This window comes from Hyposmocoma kahamanoa, unplaced genomic scaffold (assembly GCF_003589595.1).
Source record: "Hyposmocoma kahamanoa isolate Upper Pololo Valley unplaced genomic scaffold, ASM358959v1 114, whole genome shotgun sequence".
Lineage (NCBI taxonomy): Eukaryota > Metazoa > Arthropoda > Insecta > Lepidoptera > Cosmopterigidae > Hyposmocoma > Hyposmocoma kahamanoa.
This window is the reverse complement of record NW_020653383.1, coordinates 5,997,513-6,017,027: the sequence shown is the minus strand read 5'-3', so window position 1 is coordinate 6,017,027 and position 19,515 is coordinate 5,997,513. Positions and strand designations below refer to the sequence as shown.

At 34.6% G+C, this 19,515-nt stretch overlaps 1 protein-coding gene across 2 annotated transcripts in view; it reads right to left on the bottom strand.

Moving 5' to 3' along the window:
* The window catches only part of LOC113239665, a 33,044-nt gene extending 15,577 nt beyond the window's left edge, over positions 1 to 17,467 (bottom strand). The window contains exon 1 of one of the 2 annotated variants that reach the window (XM_026476744.1): positions 17,301 to 17,467. In XM_026476744.1, the coding sequence (XP_026332529.1) occupies positions 17,301 to 17,346 (46 nt within the window). In that variant the 5' untranslated portion in view covers positions 17,347 to 17,467. The remainder of the gene's footprint in view (positions 1 to 17,300) is intronic. The other variant, XM_026476745.1, reaches the window with a different exon arrangement.
* Positions 17,468 to 19,515: the final 2,048 nt, after the last annotated feature.

The following is a 19,515-nucleotide window of genomic DNA, read 5'->3' as shown; positions in this document are numbered from 1 at the left end:
CACGGACCACCGACCTCCAATCGCCGACCACCGACCACCGACTACTGACCACCGACCACCGACCACCGACCACGGACCACCGACCACCGACCACCGACCGCCGATCGCCAACCGCCGACTGCCGACTGCCGACCGCCGACCGCCGACCACCGACCACCAACTCAACATCTGTCGACCTGAAGGTCTACAGATGTTGAGGTTGGTGCTCTCACAACATTACAATATACGCGATATATATAAATTATATCGCAAAAACATAAAAGGAAACAATAAACCACGAATTAAATAATAATGTCACTTATTGTCTTATTTTAATAATTCAACTTTATAACTACGAGAATAGCACAATATGGCACTATTACGTGTAAATATAACCCTGGAAATTTTAAGCACTGTTAACTAAAAAAATATCTCATTAACCTCTGTGACTTGACATGTTTTTTGAAGATAACCCAAGCAGCACAACCATATCTAAATATATACTATAAGATATCTAATAGAATTTAATTCGATTGAATATTTTAAGAGTTCGAATTCCCTCAAGATATCTCGAAGAAGGTTTCTAGATAATTTAAAGTAAAAGTGGGCACAACTTTATTAGTAGATCACAAGAGTGTTTTGAGAAACTATCTGTAGGTAGTGTTAAGAGTGATTCTTATCTTTTTTCTGCAGTAACCCTTCTAGAATGCTACAAGACCATTAGTAGAATGTAGACAGTTTTTATTTAGTCTTGTAGATAGTTTTTAGATAATTTATAGTCTATGATAGTTTTCTTAGTAATGCTATTTTAAAACCAAAATACTAAAGCGTTACAAACATAGGACGCAATTTTCTTAATACTAATAGATTTCAACACTACAGAATGTCTATAAATTAAATATATCTAGAATAAACTTAAGAACACTAGTTTTTAGAGTATTAATAGGCTTTACTGGATGTGTATAGAACAATTTTGCTACAAATAATTAGTTGTTCCACAGATGAGCTTAAAATAAGGACTATAAGAGTAAATCTTAAGAGAGATTACACTTAATTAATATGTTTGGTATTAAGGTATTAAGGTGTGTTTCTTTTTTCTAAAACCATTTATAGAGAACTATTATCTAAATCTATACCATATTAAGACTCTTTATAGGTATAACAGTTTTAAGGCTTATAAAGTGTGCTCCTTGGGAACGGATTGCCTATTACCTACCAAAACTGAACTGGAAAGAACTGTTTCCAAAATCCCATTGTGCCAGATAACCATACACCAATTGCCTGGTCTCAAACTAAAACTAAGGAATTGCTTTTACTATTAGTACCAAGTACCTAATAGTAGCAGTAGAGCTCCTTTTGAAAGAGTTCGTCCAGGGAAATTCTGCCACCTTACATAGGTAAGGTGGCAGAATTTCCCTAGAAATAGTAGTCGGTAGAAATAGTTCTACCGTCAAGCAGTAATGTGAGTATTAATGCGTTCCAATTTTGAAGGGGGTGCTAGTGAAATTGCAGGCATATGAGACTTGTCAATTTATGTCAGGGTGACAAGCGCAGTAGCAGAAAAGTTCCTCAGATTTGCGATTTAAACTTTAGACTATCACGGTAACTGCTATGGGTATGCTGCTGCGTGTTGCTTAACATCAGTCGCACTTGTTCGTCCCGTTACTTGATATCATAAAAAAAATAAGAATTCAAAAGTAAACTTGTAGGTAAAGTCAGTGTTATGAATGCAAAAAGATGTGGATATCGCAAATCGATTTACCGCTCTACATTTCCAAAAACAATTTTTAAAGTTGAACGAACCCTAAATCTAAAGTAAACAACATAAACTCATCTTTACAAATATGAACGCACGACTCGCTCCCCTACTTAAGTTTTATTTTTTAAATTAGACAGATTACCGAACGGGGAAGACGTCGCTCGCCATACTTCATTTATTTACTCGTCATTTTACTATTATACGGCTACTTCAAAGTGATAAAGCGGTTTAATAATTTACATTTGTGAATAACATTTCATTAAATTTGACTACCTTCTGCTGTTCCGAATTTTTCTTCCAAACAATGAAATTATCCTTCCACGAATTTCCCTCGATTAGCACTAAACAAATATAATTATTTTTTTTTATGAACAACTCACGCTTGACCAAAACAATGTCTATGCTAAAATTGTTCCCACAAAACGGCTTAATGTATACATGACATAATGTAATAACACAGTGTCTCTGTATTGCCTATAGTTTCGGATTACCTCATACTGTCCCAGTTAAAAAACACACTGTATACTTAGATTTTATTATACGTATAGTTATCATAAAAGCATGAAATGTACAATCCAAACTCATGATTGATAATAAGGTACAAAACGTCATCGCGTTTTAATTTCATAGTGGCGCCATCTAACAATGTGCGACGCTAATCGCAGTTCGATACTGAGTTGAAGCAACAGCTGTGGTTTCTTTCAATAACATTTATTTTTCTAAATCATAACATAAATCATATGGGCAGACGGATAGGTGTACCAGAAGCTGATGACAGACGGAGTAATCAAAACTGTTATATTATGAAACACTGTACTACGAGAATATAACATTATTGATAGGGTTCTGTCACTGAATTCGTAATCATATGTCAGAGAACTAAAGTAACCGACACGACATAGCTCTTAAAATGGCAGCTGAAATGGCACGGGGGCCGGTCATGTCTGCAAGAGGGCTGATGATCAATGGAGCAGACCAGTTCTGAAGTGTGGACCACGTATGAAATATAGTGTAGGGCGCACTGTGGATATACACCTGGAGACGACCAGATGCGGACGGCACAAGATTGGGAGACTTACCGTTCGTAGGAGGACACTTATGTCCAGTAGTGATAGCGTGTAAGCTGATAGATGACAGTTAGAGACAGTGATGTATTTTATTTATTTATTTATATTTGGGAAATTATACATCAAATGATATTGACATACAATAAATAAAATATCAAAAGCAGAGAGCCATTACGAATATCCTCGAGTGGCACGCGAAATAGGCGCCTAGACATCGAGAGAACACCACCCCGTTACACCATGCCATGTCCTCGACTATTCGAAATAATAATAACGCACACACTCAACATAGCCCCGCACTAGGGAAACCCTGCGTCACGGGTACCATTGACACACACATAGACAACCATAAATTACGCCTAAACTCACGACAGAAATAAATATAGGCCATACAAATATTTCTCCCGGCCCGGGCATCGAACCTGGGACCCTGTGTGGCAGTCCGGCATGGTAACCGTTCGGCCATGGAGGCAGTTAAATGTTTATACAGTAGATACTTAACAAGAATACAACTAGAGATTAAGAAATTAAATGGCAAAACAAGGTAACTGTAAACTGCCGCCAAGCAGTAATGTCAGTATTATTGTTCCGGTTTTGAAGGGTAACTAAGGGTGCTGGTGAAATTAACATTAAGAAAAGAAAATTAAGTTAACTCATGTCTCTGAATGACAGGCGATTTAAAGTTCTGAGTGGCACTGCAACTGTTATGGATAGACGTGTAGCTTACCATCAGGCGCACGAATTGTACGTCCCGTCACTTATTAAAAAAAAATGTTGAAGGTATCCAAGTGTGTCTGTGTGTGTGTTTGTGTGTATATGTTTGTATTTGTTATGATTATATTCTGATTACTAATTTCGTGTGTTATTTTTCTTATACTGTAAACTTGCTGCATTAAAATTGTAAGGATAACATTAAAAGTATCCAATAATTACTAGCGGTAAAATAAAAAATACCAAATTGAGATTGCCACGTGAAATTATTCTTCTTATTGTTAATTATCTTGAGATTCTTGCACACACAAAACAAAATACTTAAAAATGATAAGTAGGTATAACATTTTTTGAGATTTTATATGCGTCTTGACAATTTTCCTGGTTATATAGAACATGAATTCATAGCAACGATTTACTTTTTAAAATAAGATAACTTAAATTCAGACAAAGAATTGCCAGATTTGCATTGGTACCTACTCTTCAGGCATTTCTGTCTGATTACCGTAAAAAGACCGAGCATGCAGCATATGTCTTATTTACATTCACAGTATAAGAGAGTGATCTCGGAAGCAGCATAAAGCGTTCTTCCGGTGACGCGTCGTTAATTTGAAGTCGGTCTTGTCTCTCTGTCCTGTTTTATAAAGTTAAAAATCTTTTTGTAATGTAAAGAGTAAGAAGTTTAGTTTTCGACAAATCTGAGAAATCGTCAACGTGGAGCGGAGAACAGCGTTTCCTTGTTCCTATTTCGTTGTGGGTGGGGTTTTCTAAAAACTTTACCTTCCGGATATGGTTTTAGAAGAAAAACGTCTGAATTATCACATTTACCGACGCGGAATTGACTAGGAGTGTCGAAGCGAATGCATAATTTCAAATCAATTTCGCCTCAATGACTGTTGTGACTCTGTATTCGTGAAATGATATCTTTGGATCTGTGACTTTAATATATTCAATTGTAATGTTGATGTTCTAAAGCGTAAACTCACAGCCATCTTTAATTGTATTGAGTAATTTGTTGTTGCACGTAATGGGTTGTTATGTTTATGTAAGTGCGTATTGTTAACGCATACTGTTTATAGTTCGTTCTTTTTTTTATGATACCAAGTGACGAACCAGTCGTGGTCCTGGTGGTAAGAGACACGCCTGTTCATAACAGTTGCAGTGCCCTCAGATCAGATCCAATCAGAGCCGTAAATTGCAAAGATCTGAGGGGGCACTGTCTCTGCGCCCGTCACCCTGAGACGACATAAGTTGACAAGTCTCGTGCCCGTAATTTCATCAACATCCTTACTCTTCAAAACCGTAACACAGTGATTAATTAATTTTTTATTCTTTAATTAATTCTTCTTTAATATTAAATAAAAGTAGTCAGTTTTTTCCTTGTATTGTTATTGAAATATTAACCACGAGGTAAAATGAATCAGTAGATGGCATTGTGTGTTACAAACTAATTTATAAATTACTGCTTACTAATTTTTTTTTTTTTTTTTTTTTTTTATACCTGGCAGGCAAATGAGCCGGTAGTATCCACAAAAATCTGTAAGACTTCTTTGTTATCATTAGAAATTAGAGTATCTTTGATCAATTGCAGCTCGTCAATGTTAAGGGCGGCATAATATGAAGAGACCAGGGAAAGAATGATCAAAATCACTTAAACACGTTTGGAGTTAAAACCGCCATACAGTTCGGTAAACGCTGAGCGTATTTTGCCTAAATCAGAAAAAGGCTAATAATGTTCAATGTCCTGAAAAATTAACATTTACTTTTAGTTATAAATGGTAGAAAAGTTAAAAATGATTTATTAAATGATTTTTAGTTAAAATGGATTATATGACGTTATATACATTTGTGTTAGCATTGATTTTATTTCAGTTAGTATTTGTGGGTGTCTTTTTCACCAATACTTAGAAGTTCTCCAAATTAAAAATATTTTTTTCCTAAAATTATCCTCAATTGACTGATAATTTTCTCCCTGGACTGGTAATTTTCAGGTAAGCTTTTTGTACTCAATTTTGGTGACAATTTCTTTTTAATGAAATATTTATAGAATATCATTATGAAGTATTATTTAATATTCGAGTGTGGTAACCTGAAATATTATTTAATATCTGAGACATTTTTAGTTATAGGCCTATGTCATAACTAACGCATTTTGATGCCTTACATTCTCAAACTCGTATCTTATAAAGAGTCATTATTCAGGATTAATGGCAAAACTTTCTGTTTACTATAATAATAATGTTAATTTGAATACATTACTTTAAGAATAGATAAAAGCCAGTGTCTAAATATGAAGGAAATGTGATGTCAAATCAGCCTGCAAAATTTGTATATACAATCCATTTTTTGCATTTCAGTAACTTTGTGTTTTAAGATACGAGTTTGAGAAAGTAAGACGACGAATGCATTTTGGTAACACTAGTCATATTGACACGTAAAGTTTTTTTCGTTGAAAAATATGAATTAGGCTACTTTTGCTTAACAATGAAACTAAAACTAAATAAGATATAAAAAAACCGTTTATACTGCGTTGTAGATCTCTTTTTGCTGATTCCGGATGTTAATAACTCAATTTCGCTAAAAATGTCGATTAGTGTAATTGACTTAATAAGGCAGTGTTGGCTTTCTGTTTCTGGGTAATTTTCAGATAAGTTTTTTGTACTCAATTTTGGTGACAATTTCTTTTTATTGAAATGTTTATAGAATATCACTATGAAGTATTATTTAATATTCGAGTATGGTAACCTGAAATATTCCTTAATGTTTGACGATGATATATTCGAGTAATTAAATAATAAAAATTGTCACCAAAATTGAGTTCACAAAACTTACCTGAAAATTACTGTTCTGTCCCTGTCTTTATTAGGTACTTAAGTGTTTTAAGCTGTTGGTTTTCCATGAATAAATAAATAAGCGTTGGTTTAAACTCTGAATCATTAATCGCTCTCGCTACATGCCATATTTAGGCCGCTATCGTTTTAAGAGACAAGGCTGTAATTCGCTCAATTGGCCAGTGCCGCGCTCCTTAATACTTTAATGCACCATATTTAGGACGTCAGCCATCAGATACTCCGTGTTGAGTTACGGAAATGTAAGCGTGTCTTAAGTTTGATGTTGGAGTTTCTTTTAATTAAGCAGGCTTATTAATTTGTTAACATAAAGATCAGTTCAACTTTTCAAATTTGCTTTGAAGTTTTGTAAGTATTGAAGAAAATTTTCAACGAAACTGCCAGTTACTTCCTAGGGACTAGCTAATATTACCTTATCATTATAAAGTTGAAAACTGTACGGAGATTGTAAAATTATAAGATAGGTAATGTATAAAGTAAACACTCGGACGATTCATCGTAACTACTGGAAAATGATTATTAAAACAAAGATATAATTAAAACGAACACTTAGAAAAAATCCTTCGATCCATTAAAAACCAGATACAAAGATTCGACAAACAAGCCCATAGAAAAATTCGTGAGATCCACTGGTTCGTTCCGTGATGTAGTTGGCATGGCGTCTGGCACGATTTGCAAGAAGAATCCGGTTCGAATTCGGCCGGTTCGAAGGATTTTTTTTATGTATCTTTGCATTAATAATTATAACAAACTAGTGGAGTAATTTCACAAAAAATAATTGAAAATCATTTTGGTAAAACATCCTGACATTCAATAAAACACTAAATTACTGTAAAGGCATTACCATGCGTTATAGACTTTTTATGATATCAAGTGACGGAATGAACTGGTCGTCGCATGTGCCTTTCTCATGCACGTGCACTACCGGAACCCCTTGTTCGGTGGAACAACAACAAGATTCGTGATTCGGCACATACGCTTTTCAACAGACTCGGGGATTGGGCAGATTCTTGGATTCGACAACGTCGTAAGACTCACATTACTGACTGACGGCAGAAATAGGTAAGGTGGAAGAACTTCCCTGGACGAACTCTCCCATAAGGATCGTTATTACTAATTAAATTACATTTGTAGAGAAAATAAAGATGTTGAGTTTACTATCCCTATGTTGATGTGGTTTCACTACCATATACTTAATCAAGAATACTATAGTAGTAGCAGCAGAGCTTTTTGTGAAAGAGTTCGTCCAGTACTGCCACCTTACCAATCTTTAAGGGTACTGGTGAAATTACAGGCACATGGGACTTGTCAACTTATGTTTCAGGGTGACGGGCGTAGTGGCAGTGGCGTTCAGATTTATGCGATTTTTAAACTCTGAGTAGCACCGCAATTGTTATGGATAAGCGTGTCCTTGAGAGCTTACCACCAGGCGAATGACTTTTACGTCGCTTAAAGTACATAAAGTTTGACATTTTGGACTTAGACTTAAAGTTGAATTTAAATCAAACTTTATTTATTTATTTATTAGGTTTACCAACATCTGTGTACCTACAATATCACTTATTATATCTTATCATAAGAAAACATAACTATGTTTAACTAAAATTTAAATAATATTAGCACTTACACTTTTGAGAAATAACAATATGAATAGAAATTGCGTACACTACTTTTGCGATTGAATTATTTGACTGAACTTATTAATTTAAATTTTTTTTTACGAGTGGTAAGAGAAGAGTCATGGTGAATATCAATAATGTTACTGTAATTATTTACCGTTCTACACAACCTTGCAACTGGCGAATTTGAGCCAGATACGGTTTTGCGAAATGGAACAATAGATGGAGTAATTTTGTTACGAGGAAATCATACGGGAACACGCAATTTGAATTTTTGAAGCAACTGAGGACAATCTACCTCGTGATGAAACATTTTTGAAATGACATGTCCAAGAGAGTTCTTCGATTATCCAATGACATACTGAAATGTGATAAACGCTGCTGGTATGATGAGAGCGTTGATTTATGTGCTTTTATCCAGCAAGTTCCCTACCACCAGCAAAAACATACGATTAAAGCATTTAAACAATTTGTTCTTTATAACATGGTATCGTATCCTAATCATGATACGATACCATGGATAAAAAGCTGGAGCACCTTGTGAAGAAGAACCTCGGTTCTGGCCAGCCGACTGTGGTGTCGCCACTGGAGTTCAAGCGCCGTTTCTTCGCTGCTGTCAGGAAGTACTTTCTGCAATGTCCCGCGCACTGGGATCATTTGTACAACACTATAGACGCGTAGTTACCAAGCTATTTTCAGACATGTAAAATTTTTAGAGCCGCTGCAATGGGATCTATTGTAGCGGAATTTCAAAGCCCTTTGAGATTCCGAAAACGTTTCTACTAATAACAATTATTTATTAGAGCTATTTAAGAAGCGGGTTTTAGTTCTACACGTGTATCAAAGGTATTGTGATAGCATAGGCATAAAAATACTGTAGGCATAGTGATACAATTTAGTGAATCTGGTACTACACTGTATTCGCACGCGGAAAATACATTACTCAAAGTAAAAAAATCTACTAGTAGAATGTAAAATGTAAAGAATGTAATAATAGGTTTTACAGAGTTCTTTCTGATTTATATGAAGTGCTGCTTTATTTATGTCGTAAAACTTGTGATCTGAAAGCAGAGTATTATTAATTTTTAAAAACTTATTACATTCCTTTGTATATATGGTATCGTATCGTAATAGCGTATCCTTATTTCACGAAACAAAATAGGTAACGCCCGAGAATTACATCATAATACATATGACCTAATGTTCACATTGTATTGCCCCTAACAGTTTGTATTGTTAATAGATCCGCCTGTTCATAAACGCGATGCTTAAAGAGGCCCATTAAAGCGACAATTAGTACCTACATTTTTTATTGTATAATTGCGATTTTGTTATTATTTTTGCAGATATCATTATAAAACTGTTCTACGCGACGTGCCTACGTGACTTATTATTTGCTAGCTTTTAATTTTGTAATATGTACATATTGTAATAATTTAGTTTACGGTTCGTGTATACTAAAGCTGAGAATAACTGCTATATTCACATAGTACGTTAAATGCTATATGCTAAATTTTTATAGCTCAAAATTATAGCAGCTCAAGATCGTGTGATACTGTAACGAATCGCAAGATAATTATAACGCCTGTGGTCTGTCTATGGAATAGGTTACAGGTTTTATTTTTAGGGTCAGGCTAACCGCATGATTGTTAGTTTACAATCTTTGCGTAAAAAAAATCATTTATTTTGTAACAATTAATATTAATAAATGAATTTTATTTTTTATTATATGTAGCGCCATCTGCGAGAAATCTATGAAATTTTATTTTCTTTACTCAACCAGTAGGGTTAGCACAATACAGCGTAACGTTCACGAGAGCAACATTAAGCGCGAGATAATGCTATTCTCGTATAGAAATCACGCGCCCTATTGTGCTAGCCATATAGGCACCTTTACAGCTACCAGAGGTTGACAAGAGATGTCGCTTTATAAATTATAATAACACGGCGACATTTGTGGTACGGACAGACGCAGGTTCGAGTCTTGTCAGATTGAAGGAATTGTATTAATAATTGGAACAAACTACCTAGTCGAATAATTTCAAAATTCAGGTAACCTATCACAAACTCGATTTCATTTTTTCCGAAATGACGTTTGTTCGAATGTAACGTTTGTTTTTATTACCCCGAAAACCGAATTATAACGAAACCTTCGTTCTTTTAGGATATGTTGGATGTTTATCGCAAAGACAGGATTAGGTTCGGTTAGGTTAGGTTTAGAAGAAAAAACATTTTCTTCTCTAAATTACTTTCGTGGTTATGAAAATTCGAGCTAACGTTATTTCTGGAAAATGTCATTTCGGATTTCTGACAGGTAACCTAAAATTTATCACAATCAATATTATAACAATATTGTTTTGTTTTTTGCCTTTTTATTTAATCAGTTGGACATAAAGTCATAGCCTGTGTGAGATATCGTTTCAATCGAACAGTTAAATCAGTACAAGCGAACAATATGGCAGGGGAGCAAATTATGCGGGTTGCTCATAGAAAACTATCAAACGCGACAACATTGTTTATCTATAGCTCTACTGAATGACTTTATTATTAACTCTAATTAGAACCATTATGCTGATGCAGTTAGTTGAATGGCGCTTGTGACAAAAATTCAAAACAGAGATAATAATGTTAAAAGAAATTAAATTAAAAAATATTAACTTTTCTCTTGCGGTAACTAAATACCTTATCTACATAGGAAATCACTAAAATACTGAGAGATCGGATTTTTTTCATGGTCACGACAGTACACATAATAATTCTTTTATAAAAAAATGTCGCACACGCCCTTTCAACTAACGGGGTCATTATTTTATGGCAAATTAATTTTTTTCATTTAAAACAAATTGGGAGGAAATAAAAAATATTTCTGTTGTTTGGTATATTTTAATTTTATTGAGTATGGTTCTCGTATGAAACGCGGAAAATGTAGATTTCTGTGGAAATCGCTACACCATGTGATAAAAAGTACGTTTGAAGTTTCAACAGGTGACTCCTTTTACACAACATTGAAATTCCTTTTGATGTCTTAGATATGGGTTCTCTCAGGAACGGTATTCAAATCATGAGTGGAGTCCCTCCAATTTTGTCTTTTACATTTGCGTAATTGCTTATTTGTTTTATTTTTTTCATGAAACTAAGTGACGGAACAAACAAGTCGTGCGCCAATAAAGCAAAAGAATAAAGTGGAACATAGTAATGCTCACATTACTGGTTGGCGGCTGAAATAAGTAAGGTGGCATTACTTCTATAAACTCTTTCACAAGGAGCTTTACTGGTACTATTTATCGAGTTTTTAGGTTTTCACGATTGTTAAACGTAGGAAACAAACTATTTTCTCGGTAGAGTAAGACATAGATAGCCCCACTATTTGAAGGGGCCTCCTAATTTAAAAATTATTAGTTTACCATGAATAATTCCTACGGATATAACTAGTTTAATCTTTTACATCACCTTAATACTTGATTTTATTTATCTAACATTTACTGATTTTGAAGAAATTGACTTTTTGCAAATCTATTTTTTTTTAGGATAGATGCCTACATATATGGATAGGCGCCACACAATGAAAATACTAAGAAGGATAGATGCCCTTTAGAATAAAATAGTAAAATTCGTAATAAAGTGTTTTATTTGTAATCTTTAATATATTGTACATACATATTACATCCTTAATAATAAACATATACGTATTTCAAGTCACTACCTACTTCACTTCGTATTTTTGTCGCTGTCAAAACATTCTATACAAAAATGTTCGCTGTTTGAACTGTGAATAATTTGACTTTTTTGGTACTTTTACTTACTTTTAAGCTATTATCATTTACATATGTTTTTTACTAAAATAATGTATATTTTTTGTTTTCTTTTCCTAACTTTCTTGTCCTTTGCCCCTAAGGGCACCTACACCGCGAAAAATCGAGGCGACTATCCTATTCGATATGGATGGATGCCCTTTTGTTATATAACTAAGCTATATACAAAAGAACGATTATTGACACCTAGGTGCGCAGTTAATGAACCAGTGTATAGTTATAATAAAAACATTTATTATAACTTACAAAGTTATGCGACAGTAAATACTTGCGCCTGAAATTTTGAACCGTTTATCGTGTTCGTCGCGGAGATAAACGCATGCACAATCCAAACGCGTCTATTCCACACGAAGCCCTGCAGGAAATTTGATGAGTGGTGTCTATAATCCTTAATTAAACTAATTATTCTTTGTTGCGATTTGGGGAAGTTAGATTTTTTGAAAACGAGGCACCTATCCCGGATTTACCCTATATTTATTTTCCAAACAAACCAACCTTCGGGACCTTACAGATCTCGTATTTCGGTCATTCTCGGACAAGTGTTCACTACCTAATTTTCGTGGCAATTTTGATTATTTTAAATATTCAAGTATAATTATCTTGTAATTATTAAATAATATTTCACGATACAGTACTCGAATATTAAATAATATTGCACGATAAAAAAATCGAGAACAAGTCGTGTGCCTGGTGGTAAGTGTCACGCCTGTTCCTAACAGTTGCAGTGTCACTCAGACCTTTGAATCACAAAGATCAGAGGCACTGCCATTGCGCCCGACATCCTGAGACATAAGTTGACAAATCCCATGTGCCTGTAATTTCACCAGCACCCTTACCCTTCGAAACCGAACGCAGCAATGGTCACATTACTGCTTGGCGGCAGAATTAGGTAAGGTGGCAGTATTTCCCTGGACGAACACTTTTACAAGAAGCTCTACTGCTACTAAAATTAGGTAATGAACACTATTCCGAGAATGACCGGATTGTGGCGGACAAAGAAACAAGTATACGCGATTTAGACCGGACAAAATAGTTTCATTTCCTATATTTATTTATTTTTTATTTAGTTGCATCACTGATAGCACAAAGATGTTATGTCTTGTACAAACATGGATGTATAATATATGCGATTTGTAAAATATTTTATCAATGTCCTATATACATATGTATATAAACTATTTACATCCATAAATAGTAGTTCCATTTTCAATGTGTAAGCATCACCAAAATCTAAGAACGTTACAGCTTCAAGGTTAATATAACAATTCGACAGACTATGTAGATGGTAATGTGAACAATTTGTGCCCCTGGTATATATAATAAAGCCACATGTGATCGTGATCATTACGTCGAAAGTGCTTTTATCATATAAATGTCAAAAAGAATAGGCGAAATACATGAAACAAATCATGTTAAATTTTAGAACTCTCCTATTTAATAGCTATTTAATAAATTTTGTAGTATCGGAGCTCCTTTTGAAAGAGTTCATTCAAGGTAGTCCTGCCTCCTTACCTATTTCTGCCGCCAAGCATATTTATAAGTATTACAGTGTTCCGGTTCTGAATGGTAAGGGTGCTGATGGAATTACAGGCACATGGGACTTGTCAACTTATATCTCAGGGTGACGGGCGCAGTGTGGCGCAGTGGTAATGCCCTTCAGATCTTTGCAATTTAAAGCTCTGAATGGCACTGTAACTGTTCTGATCAGGCGTGTAGCTTACCATCAGGCGCATGACTTGTTCGTCCCGTCACTTGATGTTATAAAAAAAATTAAGAATGACAACAATGACAACTTTCACCTGAAAAGTTGTCATTTTGGTAATGTGGCTTTGTTTTTACATCAAATGTGCGAATTTATATTATGAGAACCCCTCTGGAATCTCGAAAAATTCAATCAATGTTAAGCCTTCGAACGAAATGGTATGAAACAGGTGTTGTTTTGTTCACGCACAACTTTACCCATAAAACAATTTTCACTATGGGAGGTCCCCATAGTGAAAGTTGTTTGTTTCGTGTATTGCATATGTTTTTAAAAGAATATCGTTTAATAAATTCGATCCTTATGCTTAGGAGACAAGTTATTTTGATTACCATCTAATAAAAGTATAAAAATATGTACATATAAGAATTATTCCTAATGTTCAAACGCAAATAAACAAACAGTATGCGAATGGCTTTCTTTACAGCTCTTAACTCTAGTTAATAGAGTTTAATTGGCGGTAATTAAACAATGATTGTCTTTATGGGAAATATGCAAGATGCTTCATAAGTATATTTTATAAGGCACCATTGTATTATCATGTTTGTTAATTAATATTTTTTATTGCATACTTCATTTACAATATGGGTTATTTGCAAAATACAAAAACCTCGCAGGACTATATTACTATAATCTTAGACAACAGCTTTTGTTTACTTTTAACAAACTCATCAGATTTTACTTGCGTACAAAAATAGAAATATTTGAAGAAATGAACGGTGATAACTCAACTCAATGTAAAACGCAGGATGGGGGTGGGAGTTGTCGGAGAGGGAGGACGCTTGAACGTTTGAAGTTAGGTACTACCGTACTACTAAGTACAGATTTTAGATAGTAAATACAAAAAAACCTTGTTTATTTTTGGTAAATTTATTATGTTTTGTAAAAAGTCATGGAACAAACGTTGTTGTTTATGATGCTAGTAATCTGGTCCAGCAAGGTTGTTAGTATTTTAAAAATAACTCTGTAATAAAATAATAATTACTTATATTTATTTGCATAACAAATATTTTGATAGACTGTGAAACCACAGATTACCTTATGACAAGAGACCGAACGGCAGAGATACTGGCTTTATTTCATAATAACTTTTTTCCATCGAGTATATAACCAGAAATAGAGTCGAAGTAAGGGCCATATATTTCTGGTAACACATTAGCAATGCAGCTCTTATAAATATGAACTCTCGTTTGCACTGAAATCTAGACAGGCCAACTACTGACCTCTGTGTATGTCTCTGGATATTCCAAAAAATATTTTGTATTTATTGTAATAAACATAATATCTCTAACAATGCCGTGCTGTTCTATTCGGTCGTGTGGGAAAAACAGCAAAACATCTAATTACATAACAAACGGAATCACATTTCATCGGTAATTAAATATTAAATATGTAATTTTGCAATTTCCGTCCATTATAGCAAAGCTCAAGTTAACTGGTCGAAGTGAAACAGTTGACGACACTCGTCAATTGTTTCGAACTCGGGCTAGCCAATCGGAGCGCAGTTGTCACAGTAATGATATGGCAGAATAGTTTTCAAACAAATTAAATGACATTTCGTCTCTATTTCTGGTTATATACTCGATGTTTTTTTCACACGGAATTAAAGCCAATTGTAAAATATATATCGTATACTATACGTGTTCTATTTAGTTCACTTGATACATTGACTTACAAATAAATGGACGACGGGTCTAATACAAAAACCACGAAAAAAATGTCCCAAGCCAACCTATTTAAACGTAGTGATATGTAAAGGAATATGAAAAAGCTAAAACGTTGAATTTAAATTGTAATGTCATCGCAGTACTGTCTAATTTTGCTTGCTTCGCTGTCAGTCGAACAAACGAAGACTAAAGCGTGAATGACGCTCTGTATACGATTTTTACGCCCTATAAGTTCGGACACTTTTTAGCGCGGACCCGACGTCCATATAATTGTAAGTCAATGTCAACAATAATAAGAATAGAATATACCGACGGTTTATATTACATAAATGTAGGTAATGTACGACTAACCGCGTAGTTGAACGTGTCATTATCTTTTTTTTTTCAGCGAAAGAAGAAGTTAGGTACACCCATTGACTAACAAATAAATGGACGACGGGTCTAATACAAAAACCACGAAAAAATGTCCCAAGTCAACCTATTCGAAATTTAAATTGTAATGTCATCGTAGTATCGCGCTGTCAGTCGAACAAATGAAGACTAAAGCGGAGTTTGGCGCTCTGTATACGATTTTAGCGCCTTACAAGTGCGGACACTTTTTAGCGCGGACCCGACGTCCATATAATTGTAAGTCAATGAGTTGATATAAAAAAAACCTTGGTACTTACGTATAAACTACCTATTGAATACTGCGGTTTTCTTGTAAAATTTCGAGGTAAGTTTGTGTTTTATTCCTATCGTGACATTTTTTTGGAATCGTGGTTTCACGCCGTATACGAATCAGTATACGGTGTGAAAACACGTTTGTCAACTTTTTTACTATAATATTTCCAAATAGTTATATTTCCAGTATTTTTTCCAAAGTCTCAAACACTTTCACTGTTATGCGGAATCAATCAAACCCATTTGAGGTCAAATCGACAGCTTTGCATCGCACTGATTTGGCGTAGTCATATATTCGAAGGAATTTTTGTTTATGTTCGATCTTTGTATTTATAATGATAACAAACTAGTGGAGTAATTTCACAAACTAAAAATGAATTATCATGGCAGCAAAATACCATGGTTAAACAATAAAATCAGTAGATACTATCTCAGTCAGCCGTGACAATGGGATCTGTAAAGGGCTCCAACCGTTGGATTCGTTTCAAAAAACAAAATATTATAAGCCATTTTAGAATCGAAAAAACAGTTTAAGTTTCTGAAGGCATATTTCATTTTTTACAGCTCGTTGTGAAGGAGTCACTTTACCTGCTTCTGCCGCCAAGCAATATAAATGTTAAAGGATATGGGTATGGTAAATGCCTGTACATATATATTATGTACAAGCATATTATTATTATGTGAATAGGTAAACAGCCATAGGGTCGTATTCTAGAACTCTACTCAATGCTCAAGTCAGGACTTGAGCAGACTTGAGTATGATTTCAAGCACTGGAAACTGCGACACTACTGGCAAGGACTTGAGTATGATTTTCAGTGCACACTGCAATACTCAAGTCCTGACTTGAGTATTCAGTAGAGTTCTGGAATACGACCATAGTACCCTAAAGTTTTGTCTACCGTCTCTCAAGCAGAGGCCGTAGCTTCGAAACCGGCCCCGCACCTCTGAGGTTCAAGGAATTTAGGTGCGAAATTTAATTGAAATTTATCATAAGCTTTTCGATGAAGGAAAATATCGCGATAAAACCTGCACGTTGAAGAATTCATATCGTATCCAAGGTTCATAACCCTTAGAAAACGTATGAAGCCAAACCCGTACTGAGCCTGAACCCTCGCCTGAGAGGAGACCCGTGCCCAGCAGCGTGACCTATAAATGGGCTGATGATGGGAGAAGTTCGAAGTTTTGCAAATAAAGGTCAGTCTTGACTCGCGTAAGATTCACTTTCCCGTGCAACAATGTTTCGAGAAGGATTTATTCTGATTTATATAAGTAAGTTTGGATTAAGTTTCTCTTAAATCGATCAACAGTTTTAATTTAAACAAATCATGGCAATGAAATATTCTTAAACGCAATTATAAATATCGATCAAGTCAACGAAATTGATAAACATTAAATAAAAATAAACACAACATACCATAAACAGCTAGTAAAAACCACACCAGAACAATTTTGCAACCCATTTCGGGGGCCAATTGCTCAACTATAACAAAAACTTATATAAAAGCAAGTCACACTTTATTGTTAAACTGAATGGACACTCAGATAGACACACAGACAGGTCTAAACACAACGGTGAATTAAAGAGCACTGGGCGTTGAAAATCCAGCGCACGCGCCGCTAGGAATACGCGTTCCACCAATTGATGCGAGACATTTTTTATTCTTTACAAAAGATAAATTATATAAAATAAAATAAATGTAGTGTAGGTTGAAATCAGAAACTTTGAATTTGTTTGAATGTATGTCTCATAATGATTAGTGTTCACTACCTAATTTTCGTGGCAATTTTTATTATTTAAGTATTCGATTGTTTTATCGTGCAATATTATTTAATATTCGAGTACTGTATCGTGAAATATTATTTAATAATTTCACGATAATATAACTAAACATTTAAATAATAAAAATTGCCACTGAAATTAGGTAGTTAACACTAGTCCGTGTATGACCGCATTAAGTCGTGTAGAACATTTATTTATCATAGATGGATGTTAGGAGCAATGGCAGCACTCAAACAAAAATGCTTTTGTGAGTGCCAAATTAATAAAACAAATATAACTCTGCTTCGGCGCCTTGACGTCGAGTTGCGGACACCAGCCCGTTACACCAAGTACCAAGTAACTCTGCTTATTTTAAATACATAATGTATGTATTTTCATGTACGTATTTTCGAGTTTTATATACAATTATAAATAAAAACACTTCGATTTTTGAAAATTAAAAAAACTTGTTAACGACAATTTCATTGAGCAAATAAAAATTTATTGCATTTATTTTTTTTTTTCGTGTGAATTTGATAAAGAAAAGATTATCCGGAAAGAAGCCTACTTATGAATTGTTTACTTTTACTTGTGACAAACAGTGGTACTCCTTCCAAAAAATCTTGTAAATCCTGTAAATGTATCTATTGTATGCAGTTATAAGAAATCCTAACACAAAATACAAAATACTACTTATATCACCTATTTATCATTATTTTTATTTCAATTTTTAAACAATCTGGTAATTCCAGTTTCTTAATAAAGCGATAGATTATTACATGGATTTCCCTAATTCACAAAGACTGCACTACAATTTAATGAATGCACATTAATCTGTTTGAACTTGCTTTACCATTTACCAGTAATGGAAGTAATGCACAGACATGACATAGCGTTTTGGAAACATCAATTGGTCGAATGCTTTTTAATTGTTCGTAATATGTACCGAGTTTCTGATTTTCAGATTAAACTAGATTGCTAACAATTCGTCCTGTTGAATACAATTGGCCGTAACTTTCAATTTCAACATATTATTGTCCCGCGTACATAACAATGTAAATAATAATATGTGAACTGATTCAGACCCAGACAATATTATTTCTATGATGACGTAAATGCCCAGTGGATGTCATAAATAAATAAATAAAGGGTTTTTCAACAAGAACTTTGTTTTGTAAATCAAAATAAAACAATATGTTTAGATGACAATGATTCAAATTTTTATTGTATTAAAAAAAATAAGGTTTGGCAATTATGAATGAAAAAGGATATCTGATAAATGTCCACCACGACCACAGTTACAGATGTCGATTCTTTCATCAAAGTTTTTATTACAACGTTTTGTAAAAAAAACTTGATTAACGAAATTTTTTTTTTTTTTATTTTTTTTTATTGTGACTCGGCAAAATGACTGCACCGCGCCTGATGGAAAGTGCGAATACAGTCCAGAGATGAGAGTAACGGATGGAAAACACAAATATCTTCACTCCGTCACTATCATTTTGCCGGTCTGGCCAAATGCTTCTTCACACTACGTTTGAAGGACCTGATGTTATAGAGGGGAGGGAATACATGCGCCGGGAGTTGGTTCCACAATTTGATGGTTCGGCATAAGAACGAATTGCCAAACTTTTTAGTGCGGGACGGTATTGAACTGACCGTCCAACTGTGGCAACGCAGTCCGGCACGGGTGGTCCGCTGATGGAAAGGAGAGGAAGGGATAAGGTTGAATAACTCTTCAGAGCACTCACCGTGGTACAGGCGATAGAATACGCTAAGAGACGCTATATCTCTGCGAAGCTGTAACGACTCCGCATGCTCAGTTACATGAGGATTGTTGACAACACGGAAGGCGTAGCGCTGCAGTCCA